The following is a 12,075-nucleotide window of genomic DNA, read 5'->3' as shown; positions in this document are numbered from 1 at the left end:
GGGACAATGTATACCTTCAGATCAGCGGCACTGCTATGGGTACCCGCATGGCCCCACAGTATGCCAACATTTTTATGGCTGATTTAGAACAACGCTTCCTCAGCTCTCGTCCCCTAAAGCCCCTACTCTACTTGCGCTATATTGATGACATCTTCATCATCTGGACCCATGGAAAAGAAACCCTTGAGGAATTCCACCATGATTTCAACAATTTCCATCCCACCACCAACCTCAGCCTGGTCCAGTCCACACAAGAGATCCACTTCCTGGACACTACAGTGCTAATAAACAATGGCCACATAAACACCACCCTATACCGGAAACCTACTGACCGCTATTCCTACCTGCATGCCTCCAGCTTTCACCCTGACCACACCACACGATCCATCGTCTACAGCCAAGCTCTGCGATACAACCGCATTTGCTCCAACCCCTCAGACAGAGACAAACACCTACAAGATCTCTGTCAAGCTTTCTTACAACTACAATACCCACCTGCAGAAGTAAAGAAACAGATTGATAGAGCCAGAAGAGTTCCCAGAAGTCACCTACTACAGGACAGGCCTAACAAAGAAAATAACAGAACGCCACTAGCGGTCACCTTCAGCCCCCAACTAAAACCCCTCCAACGCATTATTAAGGATCTACAACCTATCCTAAAGGATGACCCAACACTCTCACAAGTCTTGGGAGACAGGCCAGTCCTTGCCTACAGACAGCCCCGCAACCTGAAGCAAATACTCACCAACAACCACATACCACACAACAGAACCACTAACCCAGGAACTTATCCTTGCAACAAAGCCCGTTGCCAATTGTGCCCACATATCTATTCAGGGGACACCATCACAGGGCCTAATAACATCAGCCACACTATCAGAGGCTCGTTCACCTGCACATCCACCAATGTGATATATGCCATCATGTGCCAGCAATGCCCCTCTGCCATGTACATTGGTCAAACTGGACAGTCTCTACATAAAAGAATAAATGGACACAAATCAGATGTCAAGAATTATAACATTCATAAACCAGTCGGAGAACACTTCAATCTCTCTGGTCACGCAATCACAGACATGAAGGTCGCTATCTTAAAACAAAAAAACTTCAAATCCAGACTCCAGCGAGAAACTGCTGAATTGGAATTCATTTGCAAATTGGATACTATTAATTTAGGCTTAAATAGAGACTGGGAGTGGCTAAGTCATTATGCAAGGTAGCCTGTTTCCTCTTGTTTTTTCCTACCCCCCTCCCCCCCCAGATGTTCTGGTTTAACTTGGATTTAAACTTGGAGAGTGGTCAGTTTAGATGAGCTATTACCAGCAGGAGAGTGAGTTTGTGTGTGTATGGGGGTGGGGGGGATGTGAGAAAACCTGGATCTGTGCAGGAAATAGCCCGACTTGATTATGTAAAGAGTTGTCACTTTGGATGGGCTAGCACCAGCAGGAGAGTGAATTTGTGTGGGGGGGTGGAGGGTGAGAAAACCTGGATTTGTGCTGGAAATGGCCCACCTGTTGATCACTTTAGATAAGCTATTACCAGCAGGACAGTGGGGTGGGAGGAGGTATTGTTTCATATTCTCTGTGTGTATATAAAGTCTGCTGCAGTTTCCACGGTATACATCTGATGAAGTGAGCTGTAGCTCACGAAAGCTCATGCTCAAATAAATTGGTTAGTCTCTAAGGTGCCACAAGTACTCCTTTTCTTTTCACAGGGCCCCAAAACGCTTTTCCAGCAAACTCACTAGCTTGTAAGTGTACAGTGCAGTATGAAGCGGGGGCAAGTGGGATCAGCAGAAGCAGTGAACAGGTCTACAGAGCCAATGGCACTGCAGAGTAGGGAGTGCCTAGGGATGGCGGGCCTCTGCAGGACGTAGTCTTCACCGAGGGTCCCACTTCAGGGATCTGTTTGAAAGAGACCACTGCCAAGAGAACTGTTCGGCCCCAGCTCCCCGCAACGCTGCCAGCTGCGCCCTGCTTGCTCGGGGAGGTGAAACATGGCAAGGCACTTGGCCAACTGCCACCTTCTCCAGCCCCTGGGCCGAGGAGGAAAATGAGGCAACGATGCTGGAGTTCAGCACCTGTCCTTGTGTCAAGGAAAGGAGGGGGGCTTCTATGCGAGTTCCCTGTGTTAAATTACAAATATGGCCCTGGCGTGGGTTCTGCCATGTGTCTTGACCTGCCTTCTCAGCAGAAATGGCCCTAGGAGGCCTGCCCATCACCAGGGGCAGAGAGAAGGGAAATGGGGGCCAGCTGGGATATCTGTGACCAGGTCAGCGCAGACCAGACCAACATGGCCCAAACAGAGCTCTCTATCTTCCCCCACCCCTTTCCCCAACACTTATTTGAATCTCAATGGTCTTGTGCTCGTCTTGTGCTCCCTGTCTGTCTGTTGTACCCACCGGTTGTCTCTTGTTATATACCCAGGCTGTAAGGTTCTTGGCGCCAGGGCTGTCTTTCGTTTGGGGTGCAGACCACGCCCAGCGAGGTGGGACCCTGACTGGGTTCTCCACGATATGCACCAAGATCTGGGGTGAGCTCCTCAGAACGTTGGAGGATGTGGATCAGAGGGGCTAGTTTGGCTCATCCTGGAGACGGGGCCCAGCTCAGCTCTGACTCCAGATCCAGTTCAGGGATGCCTGTCTAGATTAAGTCTGCTCTGGTTCCCAGGACAGAGTTACTGATAAGAGGCTGGCTATAGTTCAACAGAGCCTGTAGTGTGAAACCTAGGGTCTAATTCCCCCCAGCGTGTGGGATCAGGGGTATATGCAGCAGACACATTCTCCTCTTAGGCCCCCATCACCTCCAGCCCACTGCAGTTTTCTAACCTGTTAGACTTTCACGGGGCCCTCTTCCCAGTCCCAGCAATAAGAGCCATTGGACAATCACCCCTCACAACACCACTTACAGACGCCCTTGGGCTTGCATCCCCTTACCGAGACACAACAGAACCATGCCTCCTTTAGCCTCCCAACCAGGCCCCCTGAGTCTGGGCGAGGCGGAGCCCAGGAGCAGGAGCCCCGAGGCCTGAGATCTTGGAGGCTGAAGGGACTAACCAGGAGGCCAGCATTAGGGTAAAGTGCCCCAGTCACTCTCCCCAGCCTCACGTTCACCAGCTCTTGGTGGCCCAGCAGCCATTTGAACTGATTTTGTGACTTATGATGAGGACCCAGCAGGCAGTGCTGGGAGCTGTCACATCAGAAAAGCCCGATCGGCCAATCAGAACATGGCTGCGAGCCATCACTGTGTGCAGCCGTACTCTCGGCCACACCTCCTCCTAGTTCTGCGGTGTGTAAGTGCAATGGAACACACCCCTGTATTCACACCCCGCACACTAGTGGAATAATATTTGTGCAAAATATGCCTTGTGAGGCTTCATTGGAAAACGAGTAACTCACTGGCCAGCAATGTCATAGTAAAATGTACACAGCAACATTTACATGGAAAGTTATGAACAGAAGCTAAAATAATGACTGAAGTGTGTTTACTAGACAAGTCTGGGGCAGGGTACCTGTTTCTCAAAGACAAAGGACAAATTGACGCCTGGCCAGGGGTGGAAGCTGATGGGCAATCACCTATCAAGTGACCATTCTTTGGCCAGGAAGGAACAGATCTGCAGCTTAGCAAACAATTTAGCAAACCTCTCCCCCCACAAGACTACATGTCTCCTTGCTTGCTCTCCGCTGGAAAGAACTTTACCGAGGGGTCACTCTCAGGGAAATGCATTTCAAAGGGCGACTGAACTAAACACCCCAAGTTCTCTCTCCCTGGCCATTTCTCTCTTTTCCACCAAAGAAGACGGCCTGTGGACTCTGACTGCAGATCCTGACCTGAAACTTGGTCAGCAATGATACTGGCAACCTGCGGTAAGACCTTCACCTTCAACCAAGTCTAGTTTGTTAAGTTTAGAAAGTGTTGCATCGTTATTTTCCTTGTAACCATTTCTAACGTTAATGCCCCACGATTTATTCTCACGTTAAACCTCTCTCTTTGTAGTAAATAAACATTTTTTGTTCTATAATCAAAATTAATCCAGTGTTGTGAACTGTGTGGGTAACTCTATTTAAGGTCTCAAGTTACTGTATATTGGTCCCTTACAGAGACAATGGACCTTTGTTATCTGAACTGTCCAGGAAAGGGCTGGACAGTGCAGTACAGAACATACATTTTTGGGGGAGAATCCAGGACTGGGAGTATGTTGGGGTCACCCTGCATGTGGTAATCGAGGCTGGTGAAAGCCACAGTGTGGCTGGCAGGTTTCAGCTACACACAGATGCTCAGGGCATGACTTGAATGCTGGCAGGCTGCTTATAAGCGGCCCCCAGGGGAGCTACCGCAGCAAGGCATTGGGAGGCACCCCAGGATATGGGAGGGGTGACACAGCCTCTTACTGGTCTGGATTGCACTCCGGAATGTGATAGTAAGTTACACCCACTCAGACTCCCACTCAGCCATGTGTAACCCCTTCTGAGCTCCTTCATCTGGCCCCACATCTAGCTCTCCCCCGGGACTGGCCCCCAAAGCCAGAGGAACAGCTGATCCAGGGACGCGAGGGCTGGCTCAAAGAGTACGTCAGCCCCAGCATGGCAAATGCCTCGGCAACGTCTCTGGCTGAGGTCCTTCTCATGCCTGCTACCTCCGAACACAGAGGTTCCCATCAGCTGGAGAAAGCGGGGAAAGAGAGAGAGCGACTGTTTGGGACTGGCAAGCCTGGCAGTGCTTCCCAGCTGCAGATCCCAGCTCATGCGGTGTCAGTTTCTTTCACCAACACCAGCAGAGTTAGGAGAAGAGACATCTGACAGGGCAGCCTTGAACACACAGGACAATGCTGTGCCCTGGATGCTCATGCTCAGCTCTCATTGACCTCAAGCAGCGTTGGGCAGAATACAACAGAGAGATAAGAAAGAGAAAAGTCCTACCTTCCTTTGTCTTCTCTCGGCTGTGCATCTCCTCGCTCATAGAAAAGACCCTGGGAGAACCTGTCGGGCCCATGTAAGGGGCTTCCCTTGGGCAGGAACTGGAGAAGGAGTTGACTCTTTCAGCCATGGATCTGACATGTTCCCTTGGGTTGGGTGCTGCTGGGCCCCCAAGAAAGGAGGGTTGAGAAGTCACTTGCATTATCTGAGGCCGAGACATGAGCCTGAAAGGAGCAGCTTGAGCAGGAGACAGAGACGGTGGCCAAGGGCTCTCATTGACCTGGGCACCTGGGCACTTCCCTGGAGAGGGCACTGCAGAGACACCACTCACAGCGGCTGCGACTGCATCCTCCTTGGCCCTACCGGGGGGCTGCCGAGACAGGCTGGGGCTGGTGCGGAGGCTGAGCTGGAGCTGCGTCCTTGGCACCAGTCTGGATGCAGAGTCAGCACTCGGCGCTGGATCAGAGCCATCCAGAGGCTTCCCCATCAAACCATCCAGGCTGATGGGGAATTTCTGCAGCTTCGGTGGCCGCCTGGAGGGTGGAGGAGCGGGGCTCAGACTGGGCCGCTGGGCTGCATCGGAGAGTGGGGAGGAGGAAGAAGAGGAGGAAGAGGAAGAGAAGGAAGGCTCCCTACTAATGGGTGTGCTGCTCTTCTCTCGGAGCAAGGCACAGTTCTGGCTATTGCTGCTCCAGGCTCCAGCAGAGTGAAAAGCCAGGGCAGGAGTGAGTGGGATGGGGGAGCCCTGATCTTCGGCAATGTGCAGGTCCAGAGAGGGCAGCGAGCCATGGTTCACTCCAGCCTTGGACACCAGCTGGACAGGCTGTTCCGCCTCGGAATGGAAGACATTACTGTGGGAAGAGAATTTCTTCAGTACCGGGCTGGTGACCGGGGCGGCCTTGAGCCCCCGAGGCTCTGGCTGCCGGGCAGCGCTCTGGGGTGTGCTGGGGGGTGGCGGGCACTCCAAGCTGGAGGAGGAGCTGTGGAGGCTTTCGCTGCCTGGGCCCAAGGAGGAGGAGAAGCCGTTGGGATCGAGCCTGGCTTGGAAAGAGGCAACACGGGTCAGGCTGGAGCTCATGGCGCCATTGGCCCTGGCCAGCTGGATGGTTCCTCTGTTGAAGGAGAAGCTGGTGCTAATCCTGGTCTTCAGCACAGGGCTTTGGGCTGGGCTGGGGCTCGAGCTGAGGCTGATGCGGGATTGATAGGTGGGAGGTGTGAGGCTGGCCAGCTGCCCGCTCTCCCTATTGCCCGCAGCTAGGCTGTCTGCAGGCGTGCTGGGGCTGAACGGGCAGGAAGGAGGAACAGCTGGAGCCTCTTCAGCATCCTCCATATCGAACGACCTCTTCAGCGCTGCAGGGAGAGAGGAGAAGGGTGGGAGAGTTAGAGCAGGACCCCCCAGCCCATACACACCAGGGCGCACACCGCACCATGCAAACACAGCACGTGGCTCCCACGGGAACCTTCCTCACAGGCCGACTCCTGCCCCCAACGGTGGCCATGCAGCCTCCTCCCGTTCAGTCCCACCTGCCCTTCTAGCAGGGTCTAGAGTTGTGCAAAGAAATCAAAGCAAAAGGCCCACACGACTCCCCTTGGGCTCAAACCCTTGGGGATCAGGTCTGGGACTATCTCTGCGTCCCAACAAGAGCTGGAAGCACAGGAAACTCGCCCGCTGTACAAGCTGGGGCTGCATTCACACAAACGGCCACTGGGTTTTGGAGAAGCCTTGGATCAGCTTTGGGCAGAGCCAGACCCAAGTTTATGATCTGGCCCCCATCTGGTTCTGAGCTGGCACCAGGGGAAATATGGTAGATTTGAAGCCCAGATCCAAAGTGGAACTCCGAGGGTATGAAACCCACCTGGACCCAAATGGGGGAAAGATTGGCACGACCTCCGGTCTGAGAAATCAACCCAGCACTGCTCCCCACAGCATCCATGCTAGCTACATGGTTCATTCCGCTGCGTTGCCTTTCAAATCCTCCGCCCAGCAAGCCCCCCCCCATGAGGCAGAGCACAGCCAAAGCTCTCCCCAGCTCTGAACTTAGTGGGGTGGAGGGGCTAGGCCTGGGCTGGGGAGGCAGACGATCGGCCGGGCTCCCTCTTTGCAGCCTGCATGGAACAGAGGGTTTTGTTAGCAGTTCCCCAATGGAAAACTGGAGCTGTGCTCTTGGCTCCCCTCCTGAGGCCTATAATCTCTCACATCTCTCTCTTTGCTGGATTGTACCAGTGTCATGAGCTCCAAACATGCCCCTCGGGAGCAGCACGCTAACTGCTTCTTCGCCTCCAACCAGCACATGTAAACGATCCTGCCTGGGGCATCCTGGGTAATCAGATCTGCTCCCTGCGCCGCCCCTGCACCCCCCCTTTGCTTCAACAGGCTATGTCTGGGCTACGGCATGGAGAATGCAGGGCATTGCCCACCCTAACAGAGTCACCCGGCTCAAATCAAATATTGCAAAGGGAGTTCAGGGCTGAATTCGCCACGACTTCCATAGCTGCTGGCACATTCCCTACAGCAACCCTGCTGGCAGAGCCTGGGACTGGAGTAGAGGGGAGCTCCCCTACAGCCAGCGCTCCTACCCCATTCCTTACAGCACCCCCTGCTGGCAGAGCCTGGGACTGGGGTAGAGGGGAGCTCTCCTACAGCCAGTGCTCCTACCCCATTCCTTACAGTACCCCCTGCTGGCAGAGCCTGGGACTGGGGTAGAGGGGAGCTCTCCTACAGCCAGCGCTCCTACCCCATTCCTTACAGCACCCCCTGCTGGCAGAGCCTGGGACTGGGGTAGAGGGGAGTTCCCCTACAGCCAGTGCTACTACCCCATTCCTTACAGCACCCCCTGCTGGCAGAGCCTGGGACTGGAGCCCCAGACAAGCTGATGCCAGAGTCCTGTAGTGAGCCAGCCATCAGTCACCACCACTGACAGCTTGTGAAATGAGATGGCCTCACTGCTGGGCTGTGTGAAGTCCTAGCAAAAGGAGGAGGTGGTGGGGGGTGGGCTGCAGCTGTTTGAGGCAGGAGGCAGCAATCGCTCTGCCTAACTAATGGCTGAAGAGGACAAAGCTATCCACAGAGCAAAATTAGCCCCTCAGAGTGTGGCAGGGCATCTTCAACAGGGGCTGGGGGGAATGCAGCTTGAACTCACGTACTTCCAACAGATGTAAAAATGTGAAGGAGATGGCTTGGAGTGAGAAAGACACAATGTTTCGAAGTGCGCATGTTTTGGGGGGAGGGGGGGTTGGTCTGGCTCCTTCTCGAAGAAGAGCACACATAAGTCAACAAATACACGGACCACACAGTCACAATGGGCCAGATTCTCTCCTTTCTTTGGCCAGCCCCAGTGAATTCCCACCCGGCAGGAATATAGTCCATTGCACATGCTTTATTCCAGTTCAGTTATGGGGAATGTTTTCAGAAGAAGCATTTGACAAGAAGGGGGAGAGCATGGCTTGTTTGAACACTGCTGTGTAGAATACTGTTCATAGCTCTATTACAGAAACATGCAGCTGCCCCAATCAGAATCCGCTCCCATTGGTCCAGGTGCTGTTACAATCACACAGCAAGACCCAGATAAGCAAGACCCTCTGTATTCTCCAACTCCACAGCAGCACAGACTTCTTCCCTTCCCCCACATCTAAACTTTCATTTAAAAAAATGTTTCCAACCCTCATGGATATGAAGACAAACTTGAAAAGATGACCCGAATGTAACTAATGCAGGGATGTCTGCTTGAGTCTGCAGAGAGCCTGAAACAATAGCTTCGAGAGATGTTGATTGCCCCATTTGTATTACTGGGTTGTTAACTCTGAAACCTAAAGATGACAGTGCAGGATCAACCTCTTAAACGACTTTGCAGATCATTCTAGCAGAAATCTTATTGTTTGTATTACAATGTCACTGCAGTGGGGACCCATTTGTGCTAGGCACCCTACAAATACATAGTAAGAGACAATCCTTGCCCCAAAGAGCTTGCCATTAATTTAAGAGGAGATACAACAAGCAGGTGTAACAAACCGCTAGATACGAAGATGGCTTCTCAGCAAAGTCCAGGAAAGAGGTGTGGGTGGCATATGTACACCACTGACCTCAGCTCTATGCCCAGCTACCACAGAGGAGAACCACAACTACCACTTCCTTAGCGATGGCCCGGAGCATTTTCTCATGATTTGCACTGCCCATGGGAAGCGACACCCTGCTTGGTTTCCTACTCTGCTTGATGCCCAGGAAGGTGAGCTGTTCTGACCTAATGGACAAAGATCTATATCCACACGGGGACTGTGCTTGCTCACGTCCCTAAAAGCAGCGTGGTCTGGGAACAACTCAGCAGATGTGGCTAAGATGCCCTGCTCCACCCAGGAGCTATTGGACTGTAACTGACATGAGGGCCACTAAAGGCAGGGGCTTACTATTTCCTCTTGGAGTAGAGTGGAAGTAGGGCATTGAGGGTGCATCATGGCAGAGGACACTGGCTAGGACAGCTGATGGAGGAGATGCTGGAGGCTGTTATTGCAACCAGAACTGGGCAAAATATTTCCAGAGACAGCGAATTTTGACAAAAAGGGGCATTTCAAAGAATGCAGACTGTTTTGTGAAAACATTAAATTTTCTTTGCAATTCTCCTTTTCCGCAACAGCAAGAAAAATGGAAACCCCCCACTTGCTCTCACGCCCTTGAAAAATGTAGTTTGTTTTGATTTTTAAAATGTCGACATTTTCCTGTCAACAGGATTAGATCGGAAACACTCAAATTGTTATTGCATGGACAGTGTCCAACTCTTGCCCTTTCATTCTGGTTTGGAATGAAACCAATCGCAAAGATTTCTTTTTTGTGAAATTAACATTCTGCTCTCCAGCCAATTCCAATTGTAACTTACAACTTTTGTATTCTGAAAAAAAACACTATTTGATGTCTATATCTGATCATCTGTGTTGTTTTTAGACAGTAACTTTTTTGAGGCAGGGACCGTCTTCTGCTGTGTGTTTGGACAGTGCCTAGCACAAAGGCGGTGTGATCCTAGCTGAGCGCATTAGGTGCTCGTGAATAGAAAGTAATAATAAGAATAATGGACACATGCTTATATTGAGCCTCCGGAGGCTGCTCTGCTATTGAGAGAGACAGTTATTATCCTAAAGTTAGCTCATTCTTTCACAGGCAAGACATGGATTTACATCCTCTCCGACTGCCCCAGCAAACCTGCTGTTCATTTTTAATTCTTTGAGTGTTGTGAAAATTGGAGAATCGGTTGGCAGGTAAATCCCTTCCCTCCCCAAAGGACATTCTCCCTCGCTGCCAGAGGGCTAGAGAAAACATCCTGATTGTTTAACAGCTGAAGGCACTGAGATGCTGGAGATTTGGGAGGGCTGGAAGATGTCTGCTAGCCGTAAACTTCTTGTTAGAATAGCTGCGAGGGGGAGGTTATTTGCAGGCATTGCACATCATCAGAAAAACAGGGCAGGGGGCTGAATTCCAATCTCTCGCAGAAGAGGGCGATTCCCTTCAGATCAGAATCAAGGCCCTTCGGGACACTTGCATGGTAAAGAGTGTGATGATCAGCCCAAGGCGCTGGTCACAGGGTTGTCTCCGTCTTGGCAGACAAACTGCTGAGGGCACGCACAGCTGGAACCCCTTCGTAAACACATCTGGTCAGGAAACACATTAGCCAAGCCTCAGCCTCCCACGACGCCAAATGGAGCTGCTCCGAGGGGGCCTCCCCGAGATACAGGCTCATCAGCTCTCCCCCCATCCTCCAAAACACACACATGCTCTGCTGAGCACAGATCCATTTGGTGCCCTGATCTCAGCACTCCACAGCATATTGCTTGCCATTTGCTATTTCCCCATTCCCCCCTGCCGCGCCCCACTTCACACACCTCTGGGGTGTTGAGCTGTTTCTGTGATTAGACCAAAGGGCTCTTTGGCTCTCATTTCTCCCTTCCCACAGATCTGCCAATAGCCCCATTCTCAGCCCTGCAGGGATGAGGGAGCACAGGCAGTGACTGACCCTCGGAAGGGCCCAGACGGCTCTGCTTGCTGGTATTGGTCACTATCCGCATTACTGTGTCAAACCACGTGCTGGGTTTAGCGCTATCTGTGCCCACATGGCAAAGCTCCCACTGATTTAAAAGGTTTCAAAGCGCTGGGGCCTGGGCCTCCTTCCTGTGAAGGGCCAAGCTGCAGGAGGCCTGTGTTCAAGCCCAGCAAGGGAAGACTGGGTGGTGGGTGAGCATGGGGCAGTGCTCCTGGCTCCACACTCTGAACTAGTGTCATTGATCTGGAGCAGCACTTTAGAGGATTCATTAGAACTGGGTCTTGCGCTCCTCCCAGGCTCTCCCCCGATGCTCAGCCCAAGGCCCAGGCACTGGTATAAGCTGGGCAAGCGTGACCTCCTCCAGTCCTGTAATGGATAATGCAAAGCAGGGAATCATGGGACAGACGCATGGTGCCATGGGTTACAAAGGAGATCCAACCTCTTCCCCAGCTGGACAGTCTGTGAAGATCTTGGCAAACCATGGACCCATGGGGCTTGGTGAGGTTGTGCCCCAGGATTCCCAGCTGTGCATAGGGTGACCAGACAGCAAGTGTGAAAGATGAGGGTGGGGGGGGGGAGGGGGGAAGGAGCCTATATAAGAAAAAGACCCAAAAATTGGGACCATCCTTATAAAATCAGGACATTTGGTCACCCTAGCTGGGCAAGAGGGGCAGGTGCACTGCCAGCCCCCATCCTGGCGTCATGCTGTGTACCCACTCGGAGCAAGGGGACAGAGTGCCCTCCCTGAGAACCCTCCAGGTTCAATGCTGTGTGATGGTTCATGCTAGCTGCCAAATAAGGCATAATAATGCCCAGAGATGCAGACAGGTGTGGGAAAGGGGGTTCACCCTTCACCTCCCCAGCCCCTGACTCTCAGAGAGTCCTAGGAAACCAGAGGAGACTAAACTCAGAAGGATGGAAGCGAGAGGGGTTTCCCCTTGAAACCACCCACGCATGAGAAGCTGCCTGACCAAGGCCCCTGCCCTCCCATTCCAGCTAGGGCAGCTGCAGAACTTGTAAGACAGGGGAAGGAAGGCTCTTCACACGGGGTGAAATCCTGGCCCCGAGGAAGTCAAGGGGAGTTTTGCTGTTGATTTCAGTGGGGCAGGATTTCACCCATGGTACATGGAGCAAGCA

The 12,075-nt window shown here is 52.5% G+C and overlaps 1 protein-coding gene across 2 annotated transcripts in view; it reads right to left on the bottom strand.

Moving 5' to 3' along the window:
* The window catches only part of SEPTIN12 (septin 12), an 83,564-nt gene that overhangs the window by 49,732 nt on the left and 21,757 nt on the right, over nucleotides 1–12,075 (bottom strand). For both annotated transcript variants that reach the window (XM_075132808.1, XM_048866438.2), the window contains exon 2: nucleotides 4,919–6,265. In XM_075132808.1, coding sequence (XP_074988909.1) covers nucleotides 4,919–6,245 — 1,327 coding nt within the window. In that variant the 5' untranslated portion in view covers nucleotides 6,246–6,265. The remainder of the gene's footprint in view (nucleotides 1–4,918; nucleotides 6,266–12,075) is intronic.

Source organism: Caretta caretta, chromosome 10, assembly GCF_965140235.1.
Source record: "Caretta caretta isolate rCarCar2 chromosome 10, rCarCar1.hap1, whole genome shotgun sequence".
Taxonomy (NCBI): domain Eukaryota; kingdom Metazoa; phylum Chordata; order Testudines; family Cheloniidae; genus Caretta; species Caretta caretta.
The sequence above is the reverse complement of the archived record's forward strand: the minus strand, read 5'-3'. Positions and strand labels throughout refer to the sequence as shown.